The 14,797-nt window shown below is 38.4% G+C and overlaps 1 protein-coding gene across 1 annotated transcript in view; it reads left to right on the forward strand.

Moving 5' to 3' along the window:
• The window catches only part of IFT122 (intraflagellar transport 122), a 42,815-nt gene that overhangs the window by 2,700 nt on the left and 25,318 nt on the right, over positions 1 to 14,797 (forward strand). The window contains exons 4-16 of the mRNA XM_072420494.1: positions 411 to 489; positions 1,631 to 1,707; positions 1,785 to 1,851; positions 2,926 to 3,072; positions 3,315 to 3,390; positions 3,782 to 3,973; positions 4,097 to 4,235; positions 5,119 to 5,321; positions 6,147 to 6,284; positions 9,335 to 9,499; positions 10,136 to 10,333; positions 11,178 to 11,318; positions 12,016 to 12,069. Coding sequence (XP_072276595.1) covers positions 411 to 489; positions 1,631 to 1,707; positions 1,785 to 1,851; positions 2,926 to 3,072; positions 3,315 to 3,390; positions 3,782 to 3,973; positions 4,097 to 4,235; positions 5,119 to 5,321; positions 6,147 to 6,284; positions 9,335 to 9,499; positions 10,136 to 10,333; positions 11,178 to 11,318; positions 12,016 to 12,069 — 1,676 coding nt within the window. The remainder of the gene's footprint in view (positions 1 to 410; positions 490 to 1,630; positions 1,708 to 1,784; positions 1,852 to 2,925; positions 3,073 to 3,314; positions 3,391 to 3,781; positions 3,974 to 4,096; positions 4,236 to 5,118; positions 5,322 to 6,146; positions 6,285 to 9,334; positions 9,500 to 10,135; positions 10,334 to 11,177; positions 11,319 to 12,015; positions 12,070 to 14,797) is intronic.

A 14,797-nucleotide genomic window follows, 5' to 3' on the forward strand; every position in this document is an offset into this window, starting at 1 on the left:
GGTGACGTAGCCAGAGGAAGAAAGAACAAGGATGAAGATGGTGGCACCTAGCTCTTCCTCCGGGATGAATGAGGATTACAGGATGGCGCATGACCGAATCGAGGGATCTATGGAAGTAAAGGTGAGTTTTAGTTTTTTTTTTTTTTTTGTTTTTTTTTCAGGTTAAGATCTGCTTTTTAAGGACTGATATAGTCAGACTGTTGTGGCAGCTGATTGGATGGCTCTAACTGAACAGGTTAGCCCCTATAAATGAGCACAGATCATGTGACCAAACCTTTTTGCATATTTATATTGGTAATGTTTGCTGATGAGATCACAATAAATTATGTATAACTCTTATGATGTCAGTTAGTGACATCAGGGAATAGAACAATATATATGATTTCTTTTCACCCTCTATGTGATTCTAGGTAAAAGGTTTGCTTCTGGATCTGCTGATAAAAGCGTCATTATATGGACCTCCAAACTTGAAGGCATTTTGAAATATACGTGAGTGCTCTTAACTTGCAAGGATATATGGAGCTTGCTTTGCTATCTTTCTTTAATATAGGAGTGCAAATATCGGTGATGTACACTAACCTGTAGCAACCAAAAACAACCTTTCAGCTTAATACTACAAATCAAGATTGATCATGTGACAAATATTTCAGAGTGCTAACTAAAAACAAAGAATATAGTCAGTTACACTAAAAGGGGTAACACTGTCCCTAGAATTGGTAGTTTTCAGTGCTAAGGAACTGAAGTACTGGACTCCAAATTCCTATAGGTCTATGATTTGCTGGAAAGATAATTGTCCTAAAGCTGCCAAATGGTACCTTACCATATCTATACCTACCACAGCTATTCTTGTGGTTCATGTAAGGAAGAGAATTCCTTAACCTAAGAGGTCAATCTAGACAAAAAGTGATTTAACACTACAAAGACATCCTTAAAAAATAAGTGCTGCCAAATGGGTTGATATTGCATATATAAAATAAAACTCAAGGACATATATTATATAGCAAGTCAGTTTGAAAAAAACATAAGTCCATCAAGCTCAACCACTAGGGAAATAAACATATACCAGATAAAACCCTATGGACATAATTGATTCCGAGGAAGGCAAAAAAAAAATCCTTATAAACCCTGGTTCAATTTACTTGAACAGGAGAAAAAAAATCCTTCCTGATCCTGTGGGGCAATCAGATATTCCCTGGATTAACAGTCGTTGTTATGTTTACTTTAAGTAAAACTTTAATCTCCAGTTATATTCTGTGCTTCTAGAAAAGCAATCAATAGAACTTGCTAAAACTTCTTCCTGATTGATGAGCCGATTCCACATTTTCACATACCTTACAGTGAAGAATCCCTTCCTTGTCCGAAGATTAAACTTCTTTTCCTCCAGCTGCTGAGCACCTTTTGTTCTTTGTAATGCTTTTAAAGTGAATAGTTGGGAAGAGAGTTCTCTATATGGAGCATTTATATGGTGTTGGCTCTCAGTTTTATAAGGACACCTTTGTTGTGGCAAATAAAAAAATTATGTCTTTAATGATTTTTAATGCTTTTTTTTTTTTTTTACACAAATGAAACTTTTTCACAGTTTAGGACGCAGAGGTTGGTGTTAAATGTATAACTCTTTTTCAATTATTAGGCACAACGACTCCATTCAATGTGTCTCCTACAATCCTGTCACCCACCAGCTGGCCTCCTGCTCCTCTAGTGACTTTGGTGAGTGCATTGTTTTTAACCTCATGTGGTTTTAAAAAAGCAGCTGTCTCTTCATGTTGTTTTCTTTTATCTGTCAGGCCTGTGGTCTCCCGAACAAAAATCTGTGTCTAAACACAAAGTGAACAGTAAAATTACCTGCTGCAGGTAAGTCTTTTTTTCTTTGCTCCAGATTTGTGTTGGTATCTCAGCAAGATTACATTTCACTGGTGTTGGGGTCCAAGGGGGATAAAATCAGCAAAACTATACTGTGTATGCTGCAGTAAGCTTTGTCAACCTGCAGAGCTTTAGTTTTTGAGGGAAAAAGATCTCACAAGTTTGGTTTCCTGTTCATACTTTTTGTAGATGAAACTAATCAGAATCTCCCTTTTACTTCCTTAATACTTGTAAAGGAGTTTCTGATTGGTTGTTTTGTCAACATGGACAGGGTCCTAATTCCATATAAACTGGTTTTACAACTGGGCCGGGAAAGGTGCCTAAGAAACACTGATCACTTTCTTAACCCCCTGAGTGGTAACTCGGGGGTAAAAAAAAACCTGCTGAAAGCGGTAACCCCAAGCCACACCTGGGGTAGCTAAAAAAAACTAAAGACTTACATGGTCCCATTGGTGTCCTCCAGTGTCCTGTCAGTCGGATCCCATCCTCGGGCGGCGTCCTCTTCCCCTGGCGAGTACGCTAACGTTCCCCGGGAGGCGGGACGAGGCGGGAATTTCAAATTATTTTTTTATATTTTTGTTTCAAAATAAATGTTGAATCCAATACAAAGTAATCATATTATATATGATACTGTACAGTTATATTACAGGTTTCAGTATTTTTGATTTATTTATATACTCTTGTTTTACAGATTTTTAAAGTTTATTATTACATTTATTAAATATTGAACATATTTTGGTGAGTAATGCCTAAGAATTACAGGCCTACAATATAAAATACAATTTCATAAAAGACAAGGTACCGCTTTTAGACATATAAATCTGGACAGAAATTAACCGCCCAGGAGGTTAATCCTTAGACTGACATATTGCTTTAATGCTAAATTGCCATGCAAAGCAAACAGAACTTTGTCAATGGTGCTGATCAGTAAAACATTCACGTACTACTTTTGGTTACAGTGCTCATGTGTAGAGCCTTGTGTGAACTTTCTCAGTGATACTGTTTTTGTTATTTTACTCGTCAATGAACAGCTTCCCAAAACTCTGCATAACTTTTTGTTAACAGCTGGACAAATGATGGCCAATATCTTGCGCTGGGCATGTTTAATGGTGTTGTGAGCATCAGGAACAAGAATGGAGAGGAGAAGGTGAAGATTGAACGTCCTGGGGGATCTCTGTCCCCTGTGTGGTCCATATGTTGGAACCCTTTTAAGTAAGTCTTCCCAGTCATATCTGTACATTATGACATCTTAACTTGCAGTACTTTTACAGCATAGCTCAGAGAAGGAAAGACGTAACACAAGTATTGATCAGGTTATATGCCCATAATGTGTATAGGAGACGAAAACAGATTGACCAAAAGTTGAGCTGACAACTAACCAAGATTGTTATTAAGTTATATTTTTCCTAACCATTTGTAATCCGTTTATGTTCTGTACCTTTTTTTTATATCAGGGATGAGCACAATGACATCTTGGCTGTGGCAGACTGGGGCCAGAAGCTTTCTTTCTATCAGCTCAGTGGAAAGCAGGTAAGGCTGGAAAAGTTTTTTTTATTCCTAATCCCTATTAGTCAGTAGCGGAGTCTTTTAGGTTATAGCCCAATACACATATAGGATATCCTGTTTTCATTGTCTTACAATGGGTATTACAATGCATATGGGGAATGTTTTCATCTTACCGCCTTTGTAATTTCTGATTGCAGCCAATGAGTTGTCTTTCAGTGGAAGCGATTTAACAGATATGAGAATATTAACTTTCATTTATATAAAAGAAAATTTAAAGTCATGCGTATCAGATTTCCTAGAAATAAAATGACTGCATGTATTGAAAATGTTTACACTGTGTGTGGTTACAGATACAGATGATGGGAATGTCAGTGTAAAATGTGGTTGCATTTATATACATTTTTTCTTTTTGCAGATTGGGAAGGACAGAGCTCTGGGGTTTGATCCCTGCTGTGTCAGCTACTTTTCCAAAGGAGAATATATCATTCTAAGCGGATCTGACAAGCAGGTTTCTCTGTTTACCAAAGATGGGGTGCGACTGGGGACTATTGGGGAGCAGAATTCCTGGGTGTGGACCTGTAAAGTCAAACCTGACTCCAATTATGTGGTAAGACTGACTGACTAAATAAATTGAAAATACTTGTTTCTACCAACATAAATATTTTAGACTCTAACATACATTTACCCAAATGCTTCCCAGTGACCCTTACGTGTGTGTGTTGTCCTCCAGGTGATTGGGTGTCAGGATGGGACCCTTGCCTTTTACCAACTCATCTTCAGCACAGTGCATGGCCTTTATAAGGACCGATATGCCTTCAGGGACTGTATGACTGATGTTATAGTGCAGCACCTGATCACTGAACAGAAAGGTAAGACACATGATTTAGTTTGAGTTGTATAGCTACATTTACCAAAGTAGGTGGCTTGAAGGTACAAGCTGTCAAATAGCATGCCAGCAAATCCCAGTGACTGTCAAACAGTTCTTTCTCTCTGTATCTTGTAAGCCCATGATCCCTACAAGTTTCAAATTATTTTAGACCACAAAGCACATTGAGAAAGCCACTTCTGCCTATGTTAGGGTTCTCTTTGCATTATTAGTTATGACGGAAGAGGGTATTCAGGATGGCCTGAAGGGCATTTTCATACAGTACGCCCCCAGGTTTAGGTCCCCCATAGTGTACTGTGAATAATTTGTGGTAAGACGTTGTTATACAGTGGAACTTTACCTTCAGTTAACCCCTCCATAAGCACATCTGTTTTTGCCTATACAGTGCAATGGGACAGTTTGGCTTCATTGCCACTCTTACCACCAGTATATATCTTTCTTTGACCACTGCTAGATTGTTTCTCTGCTATAAACAAAAAACTATAGTCGGTATTTGCGTGTATAGAAGAACATCTAATCTATTTACTTTCCTCCCATATGACATGGGTGGTGCTTAGCTGTTCAGGTACACAGCATTGTCACATAGGGCTGGAGAGAGGATCAATGGCCTCCAAATCAGAAATGGAGCCTACACCTCAAGACAGCAAGCCAGACTTGAAGCTTAACCCTCAGCAGATTCGACATGTTTTATTTAAAACGACTTTAATAGTAAGTTACATAGAATCAGAGAAGTTAAAATTCAAAATAGCAGCACATTGGCTTTAGTATTCTGCTGTAATAATATTCTGGATACTGTCAGACCAGAAAGTTGGCCATAATTCTGAGTATATAAAATTTTTATAATTAACTTTTCATCCGGGTTTCAGTGAGAATTAAGTGTCGTGAGCTGGTGAAGAAGATTGCAATCTATAGGAACAGACTGGCCATTCAGATGCCAGAGAAAATCCTTATCTACGAGTTGTACTCTGAGGATGCCGCTGACATGCATTATCGTGTGAAGGAGAAGATCATTAAGAAGTTTGAATGCAACCTCCTGGTAGTGTGTTCACAGCATGTCATCCTGTGCCAGGTGAGGATCCCCAATCTACCTCAACCCAGCCTCTGTTGTAGATCATAACTATTAGCAACTATTATCTGTTGTCACTAATACATACTAGAGTAGTGCAGAAGAGGATTTTCTGGTTATTAAGGTTCAGTGGATTTTGTAGTGAGGCAAAAATGTAGGGATTGGTTCATGATTGAATGATTTTAATTGAATCTTGGTGTATTTGTTTCCAGATCTGTGTAGTATTCCATCATTATGACAGTGGCTCCTTCACCCTGCAGAGACTTCATTTTGTTAAGACCAATCACTAGTCCTCTTTGCCTTTAGAAGTTAATGAAACATAGAGGAAAGCCGGGGTATTTGTTATGCGGCAATGTATTGAAAAAACACATTACATATGATATAAAGGTCAAGAAAAAAAAAGAAGAGGGAACAATGGGATGTGCAAAATGACAGTGACACCACCATCTAATGATGGAAGATGGAGGGGGCCTACGTTGCTCATCCCGCACAGTGTGTCTGCTACTCATTGAAAGCCTCCATCTTCCATCCTTAGATGGTGGTGTCACTGTCATTCAGCACATCCCATTATTCACTCTTCTTTTTTTCATGACCTTTTTATCAACACAAACGGCAGTGTCACTCTCATTGTACATTCTTCTTGAATTTTACATTATACCAACACAACCAGCAACTCAACATCTTACCCTTGACTCTCCAACTCCAAGTGATGAAGCCCTTAGTGGCGAAATGCATCGGGTCACTGAATGTTCAATTGCCACAGTTTTGCTAGGGATTCTATGTCTAGCTATTAGGTCTAGCTACTGTGATATTTTCCCCCCATCACAGGAGAAGCGGCTGCAGTGTTTGTCCTTTAAAGGTGTCAAAGAACGAGAATGGATGATGGAGTCGCTTATCCGCTACATCAAGGTTATTGGGGGCCCTCCTGGCAGAGAAGGCCTTCTAGTGGGTCTGAAGAATGGACAGGTAATACCTTATACCACAACCATGATAAATAAAATTGCCAATGATTTAACAGTAAAATGAAAATTACAAAGTAAAAAATAAATAATAATTTTAAATTATATCAGAAATCCAGACTTTTTATAGCATTTTGAATATATATATTACACTGGGGAACACATTTTTCGATGAGTTAGATCTTACACTTATTTTTTATTACTAATTTTTGGGTGGTCAATCCAGAAATGACTCATTTTTTTTGCTATCACATCCAGTTTTTACGATACAGGGTACCCTCCATTTTTGTCAAAAAACATACAAATTTTACATACAAATAAAAAATAATGAAATAATAACTTGAATGTACTGTTTATTTAAATTTCTTTTGTTCATACAAAGGATTTATTGTTACTCTGACATTTTTTTTACAGTAAAACATTTGAAAATTAATCGGGTAAGCGGTAAAAATCTATGCTTTTCCTGGAGTGTTCACTGTTAGGTCAATCCCGCCGGATGCTCCAACACTAGTCAGCCATCATATGTACATCCCATCTTCCCTGATACCTTCCTTCCATGACCTTCAAATCTTGGTGGAATTGTTCACCTTGCTCATCACTGATTGCACCAAGGTTTTCCGGAAAGTTAGAAAGATGGCTACGCAGAAAATGCACCTTGATGTTCATATTGCAACCAAGCATTTTGTAGCTCTCCAACAGTTTCTGGACAATTTCTGTGAAATTATTTGTGTGTTTCCAAGAAAGTTCTTGACAATGGCTTTGAATTATAACCAAGCATTATTTTCAACTTCTGACATTGTCCTGATGAATTGTTCATCTTTGATGAGCTGCCGAATGTGTGGACAATCAAACACCCCAGCCTTTATTTTTTAAAATAACAGGATAGGAAATGCCAAAATTAGGTACTTGAAACAGTCTTCTTCAGTTGACAAAGCTTTAACGAACTGCAGAGGCGGGAATATAATATTCTTTCTATCAACAAGTGGCTCATGTAGAATGTTTGGATCACCTGGTTTTAGGGCAGATCTTGGAGGCCATTTCCTTTCGACCCAATGTCTCTCATGAGCTCTTCTGTCCCACATGCACAGATAACAGAGATAATTGGTGTATCTGCGTTGGTGACCAAGAAGGAAGCATACCATTTTAAGGTCAACACAGATGACCCAATTGTGTTGGTGATATTGCAATAACTCAAGCTCTCTCTTTATGTCTGCATATACTTCACAAAGAGAAACTGAATGGCCAATTGGGACTGAGCCAAATATATTGCCATTGTGAAGGAGAACACACTTTAAGCTCCGCTTTGAGCTATCAATGAATAGGCGCTATTCAATTGAGTTATAGATTGGAATTCGTAATTCCTTCTTTAAACCAGGTATGTTATGGCAATACACAGAGCCTCTGTTGGTTCTAAAGTACTGCAGAAATGCAATTTCTCTGGTTCGAAAGTACGATACCTTGGTTCCTTTTTCAAGTAATTTTTTTTTTCTCATGCAGTCTTGATGCTAGGAGTTCTGAAGCCTTTTTCGATAGTCCCAAATGACGTGCCAAATTACTCAACTCCTGCTGATCAAATCCCTTATGAACAGAGTCCTCTTTAATTTCAAACTCTTCGTCATTGTTGTCACCTAGTTCATTACTATAATCATGTTCTTCAAGAGAGGGTAGTGTAATGAAAACCGGCACTGGGATTTCATCTGAATGAACCACCGGGCGTATAGCCGATGGTAGACTAGGATACTCTTACGTTTATTTTTCTTGTTATATCCTGAAGTTTTCACTATAAAAAAATAAGTCACTGAAATGATCTCCTGGCTCTCGCCAAACCATAGGTATACCAAATGGCATCTTATCACGTGTTCCCTTTGTCCACATCCATAAACCCTCAACACACTGTTTCCGCACCTTATGAGGATCCCAAGACTTATCTTGATCCCCAAGTTTAACTTTGAAATATGCCAAATAGGCTTTCTCTACAAATGCTGATGTTCGCCCTTTGGGAAAGGTGAAACTGCCACAGAGATAACAAAATGAATCGGGGTTGTTTAGGCACTTACGATGAGAAACAGCAGAGCCAGACATGATCTGAAAGGAAATACGTGTGTAAGTGGAAACATTTTGCTTATTCACTACGTATTCACAACCTCTGACCACACTGTCCTGCGTGTAAATGAATAGCCTATAAAAATCAACACTACAGTAATCGCATTAACATAGGTCGTAGGGAAAAAACCTGACGTGATAGAAGAAAACTAACTGCACTTTTAGAATCAGCATACCTACTTTAGTGTAATTAAGCTTAAAAATTGAAGTCAACAAAAAATGTGTTCAAAATTGTTCCCCAGTGTTAATAATATATTCACTTGTAATAACAACAGTGAGCTGGCAATCTCTGAGCTTTGATTCTAAAAATGCTTAATGACTGGTCAACACACTGATCCATTAGTTTTAATACTTTTGGGGTCACTGAAGGGACAGCCAGAAAATAATTATTTTAAAAGATCAGGCATCTCCCTGTGTTCATTTTTTGTTATTTAGTACTGATTTGCTGAATTCTAAAATTGATGCTGAATCCTTTTGTTTTCCTTTTTTTATAATTCATATTAAACTTTATTTTTATGTATGGTTCATGAAATTCATTAAAATTGTTTGTATTGTTATATATCTATATATATTTTATATATTCGATTTTTAGCGTGTGGTGCAGTTACCTAGATGAGCACTTGGTGGCGCAGTGTGGCTTTTTTGTTTTCTGTAGGCTGTTTAAAAGAAATATGGGTTAGCCAGGCACCATATATTTAACAAGCAGGCTTTTCACCTCTGTTTCCATAGCACAAGTTTATATATGCTTTAATTTTTCTCATATATAACCCCCTAGTCAGCTTCATCTCTATTATCAGGTCAAATGTGGAAATGTTTAGGGTTACCCTGGACAACTGTATACCCTACACAATCTACTATATATCAACCATGTTGCCGAAGTAGAACACAACCTTAATTTACTCTATCCCATTTCCGGTTTTAATTTTATGTACAATTTAATTTTTTGTTTATCAGATCCTGAAAATTTTTGTGGACAACCTCTTTTCCATCACCCTTCTCAAACAGACTACATCTGTACGGTGCCTGGACATGAGTGCTAGCCGTAACAAGCTTGCTGTGGTGGACGAAAATAACACATGTCTTGTGTATGACATCACAACGAAGGATCTCTTGTTCCAGGTTAGAAAGGACACTTTGTGTGCAACTGGTATTGTTTTGTTCAGGTCTGGCTTTGAATAGCAGATCTTTCTCTGAGCCCTGAGAGTGAGGTGCAGGGGAAGGGAGAATATTATGTCATGGCAGGATTTACTTGGCACTGGCTTGTAAGATGATCATGGTTAAATAGCCGTGATCACTGAGTGACAAATGATCTTTAAAGCTTTCACCTCTTTAATGTAAGCATACCTGTTCATTGCAAACGCACAGCTTACATTCTTACACACATTTATCTACAGATTACATGGATGCATGGCACTCTCGTAGTCGTGCAGTGAAAGACAATTTTACACTCATATTCTGGTGCTTTAGGAACTGTACTACAAAATCTTTACCTTTTCCTACAAAAGCTTCAACATATTAGTGTCATTTTTTTAAATTCCACAACTCTTTTTTGTGATCCTACCATGAAGGTCCATCTTTGTGATTTCTGTTGCCAGAGTTACTGACCTTGAACAACACACTGTCTTCCAGTTGTGTTCCAGGAGTGCCTTCTCTGCAAACCCACTTCTATTGCATTATACAGAAGCTAACCCCCCCCCTCCCCATAGCTTATGTTCTAAAAAAAATAACAATATCATGCCACCATTTTCATTTCAGGAACCCAATGCCAACAGTGTAGCTTGGAATACACAATGTGAGGACATGCTTTGCTTCTCAGGAGGAGGATACCTTAATATCAAAGCTAGCAACTTCCCTGTTCACCAGCAGAAAATGCAGGGTTTCGTTGTAGGCTACAATGGATCCAAGATCTTCTGCCTGCACGTCTACTCCATGTCTTCTGTAGATGTGCCACAGGTAAGTTAAAGACTCTCTACTGCCAAGTCTATACATTGCATGTGTTTTTGCAGGGCATTGTAGACTTTATAGTAACTTGGATAAAAAGTGCCCTCCTGGCTCTTTTCTTTGATTAGATTACAGGAATATGTGTAACAACATAGACATACACATCAAAGTGGAACTCCTGAGGTTCTTTTTTTTTTTTTTACTTCTGTGCCCTAAGTTAAAAAATAAAATAAGTTGTCCTTTACCCTCTTCACACTCCAGCTCTGTTTCCCACCTCCTCTATTGGTGTAGCATGTCATTACATCAGTCTTCTGTGAGCCCATTCTGTCCTTTAAAATTCCCCCCAGTGGGCACCTCATTTCTCAGACTGGGCTCACAGTGTAGTACAATGTATGCCCGCACAACTCACGCCTGACTGCATCAGGTAAGTATATCATTTTTTTTTCTATAAAAAGACTGGGAGGGGTATTACAGAAGTGTTTGAAAAGATATCGTTGGATAAGATGAAAAGATTCTGCACCCCCACCCTGTAAAAACTAAAAGCTTGCTGAATCTGGTTGCAATGGTATATTTGAAGTTGATATGTAAGTATCTGAGTGACCATATGGCTTTATCAGCATTTCCTGGACAGCTTTAGTAATTCAATAATTTTACCAGTCTGGATTAGCTCATTAAATAATGGAGTGTTTTATTTACAGGCATAGGGGTATAAACTATCGGGAGGGGCCATGTTTTCAATACTGTCTTTTTATTACCACTGATGGACTGCATTGAAGTCACTGATATTTGTTCCTCACATTACAGACCAGTACTATTAATCCCATTGTTTTCTCATGACCTTTCTTCCTCCTCACAGTCTGCTCCAATGTATCAGTACCTGGAGAGAAAGATGTTCCGAGAAGCCTACCAGATCGCCTGCCTTGGGGTCACTGACCAGGACTGGAAGGAGCTGGCGATGGAGGCGTTAGAAGGATTGGATTTTGAGACTGCTAAAAAGGTGACAATGTGTTTCCTGTTTTCATGGGATGCTGTGCTGCTTGCCTTGGTGTGATCTGTCTGTTTACTGTCCATTTCCCAGTGGAGGGTCGTAACACTTCCTGTCATTCACTGGGTCATCCTGTCTGGTGCTGGAGTGTAAAACTGCTGACACCAACAGCCATCCCATGTTAGTGCATTTTATTTCTAACCTAATGATGCATAGAAAGGAACAACAAAATGGCAAGATTGCTTTATGTATATATTTTACCAGACCTAAACAAATTCCTATAAAAAAAAATATTTATTGGCCATCATTACTAATCTCCTTTTAAAAATTTTAGTCAACTGTTTTTATCTTTTGAGGTATTAACCTTAAGCAAGCATGGTGACAACATACTTAGTTAGGCAGCCAGATAGGTAAAAGATTGCCTTCTACTCTCTGAGCGCCCTTTGCACTTTTTTTATTTCCTTCCACTGATGGACTGCATTGTAGTCACTGATTTTTGTCCCTCATATTACAGACCAATACTACCAATACTATTAATCCCATAGTACATGTAAAATGTATCAAAGAAAATGGATAGGGTTTATACTTTCTTAGTAACTGTTAAAAGGCCTTGCTCCATTTATCATTTTTTTTTGTTTTGGGTGTTATTTCGAGCTGTGCTACAATATTCTATTTTTTCTTGTGTAATCTACTTCTTTCCTTATGGCAGGCCTTCATTCGTGTACGAGATCTTCGCTACCTGGAACTCATCAACAGCATTGAGGTAACCAGCAATGTGTGTTCTACCACACACACACACACACTTTGCATTCACCAATACTATTCTTCTAAATGGGTACTGGTATGTTTTTCGTATACACACACTGAATGCATCCAACTGGAATTCTCATTGTTTCTATATGAGAAAAATAATTGGAATCACAGAAGATTGTACATTTATGTGTGAATGTACAGGGAGACTCGGGAGTAATCAATGACTGATACGCAAAATTCCAAAGATATCTGCTGTTGTATACAAGGCCTTATTCAGTAACCCCACACATTTATCTGAGCAGAGAACCACATTCGAATCCTGATAATACTGTGCTTCTCTACCAGGAAAAGGAAAGGTAATTCATTATCATCCCTTGTCCTTTACAATGTTCCTTGCAACCTCTACAAGATCCACATTACTACTGTGTCAGTTAGTTAAAAAGGGCCTGATTTATGAAAGCTTTCCAAGGTAAGAGAGAATATTCTTTCATCAGTGAAGCTGGGTGATCCAGCAAACCTGGAATGGTTTTCTTAAAATCATTTGCTTGCAAATGTTTTGAATCCTGGAGCAGATCCATTCCAGTTTTGCTGGATCACCCAGCTTCACTGATGGAAGTGAAGGGTTGGCGTGAGGAACCACTGAGCGCTACAGGAGACACAGAAGAGTGACAACCCTAAAAATATCTATTTATAAAGACACTTCATCTATGTAGAGATATAAATCGATATACTGGTTGGACTAAGTTTTGCATGGGCTGTGTGATCCACATTTAAATAAGTTTAAGGGTTTGTTGTCTTTTGATTAGTAAAATAATTGGTGAAAGCAGCTCAGTGGTGCAAAGTTCACTGTCCCGGGTCCCTTCTATTGTGTCTACACAATAATGTTGACATACCCTTATTATGGCGGGGTCATGGCGGCATCAGTGCTCGGGAATGGGAGAGGCCCATAATTGCACTGCACATTTCTTCCTTTTCCTTCCTTGGCCTGTTTTTCTGGCAGTTTGTCTTAGTGACATCATCTGTGTTTATAAATTTATATTTCCTCTAAAATGAAAAGTGTTTGATTTCCGCACCGAGATTCATAATGAAATTCACTCAGGTTTTTCCTGGCAGGCTTCAGTTTTTATAGTGAAGTCTTCACCTAAAGTATGGCCACCTCTGTAGATTGAATTGGAACCACTTGTCATTTTTTAAGCTTCTGCTGTTTTTTCAAGCTGTTCCAATTAAAAGTAAAAAAAATTGCTAGCTAGTGGCTCTTGCAGCTACCTGAATATGCAGATACCTGAAAAAGCCAGGCGGTTACTGCCAATTACTACTCCCAGGGACCTAGCGCTGCAAGTAGGCAACCAGGATTGGTAAATGCCTCCTAACGTGAACGTAGATTGTAAGTTCTTTAGGGCAGGATCCTCTCCTCATCCTGTGTCAATATCTGTGTCTGTCTGTCATTTGCAACCCCTATTTAATGTACAGCTCTTTGTAATAAGTTGGCTATAAATACTGTTTATTTTAATAATAATGAAGCCTAAAGATCAGCTGGTTTTACTTAGCAGTTTGGTATACAATAAAATTTTTTTACTTTTCGGTTTCTTTCAATTGAGTGGCAGATATAACCTAATTCCAGCAGTACCTAAAAAAATGGAAAAAGCGGCGAATGCTCTGTAATGTTGGTGGACTGTCCTACTCTCCTCTAACTCCCCTCACCTGATATACATTAAACTGGGGGAAAGGTCTCTGCCATCCTTTCAACATTCAGTTTGTCTTCAGTCTTGATTCCCCACTCCATAATACTGCCTAATTACGTGACACTCTTTTTTTGCACAGTAATGTGAGTGGTTTGCTTACAAGATCAGTACACTCTTCCTAGAAATTGTCTAGTCTCATAAGTACTCAAAAACACTGTCTGGTTTGTTCTTTAATTACTATTATTTACACTGTGACAAAATACTGTACAGAGCCGTGTATACTATTTTAATTGAGCACAGCTTCTGCAAAACAGAAGATTTTCTTGTTTTTTTTCCTATGCTTCCTCGGTGGCACAACCAAAGTGCTGTGTAATATATGAAGCCCCCTATAGGTGTCACTGATGGATATAGCAGAACCAGCGGTCAGATAATGCCCCTGATTCATCATTGAAATCCGCGATCGCTGGAAGCGCGATAATACGCGCGACCCGCGATCGCGGATTCGATTCCGGATCGCTAATACGAATGCGCGACCGATAATCCGATTTTGCTTGATGAATCAGGGGCAATGTGGGAGGTGTAATTTAAAAGATCATCAGCTGTATTTTCATACAGAGCATTTTCTGACAATGTGCTTGTCTATAAAGCTACTGCATATCTTTTCTTTCCAAATTTTCCCAAAGTTACTAAGCTAGTGAAATGATTTTTTTTCTTTACTAATATTGTCTTTTTTTTTTTTTTTAACTTTATTTTTTTCATTTCAGTGCTGTGACTTTGAACTGAAAGTCGTATGTTTTTGACCTCTTTTGGCACTTCTATGCAGCACTTAGGTCTTATGTTCAGTTCACACATGACACTTTCTGCTTGGAGCTTGTGTATTCTTGTATCTGTATGCATGTAAACAAATGTGTCATGGTGGTTAACACTCTCATCTTGCAGCGAGGACATCTTGGCCAGGGCACTATCTGCATGGAGTTCACATGTTCTCCCCATGTTTGCGTAGGTTTCCTCCCATATCTTAAAAACATATTGGTAGGTTTTTTTAGCTTTCCCCAA

Source organism: Pyxicephalus adspersus, chromosome 8 (genome assembly GCF_032062135.1).
Source record: "Pyxicephalus adspersus chromosome 8, UCB_Pads_2.0, whole genome shotgun sequence".
Classification (NCBI taxonomy): domain Eukaryota; kingdom Metazoa; phylum Chordata; class Amphibia; order Anura; family Pyxicephalidae; genus Pyxicephalus; species Pyxicephalus adspersus.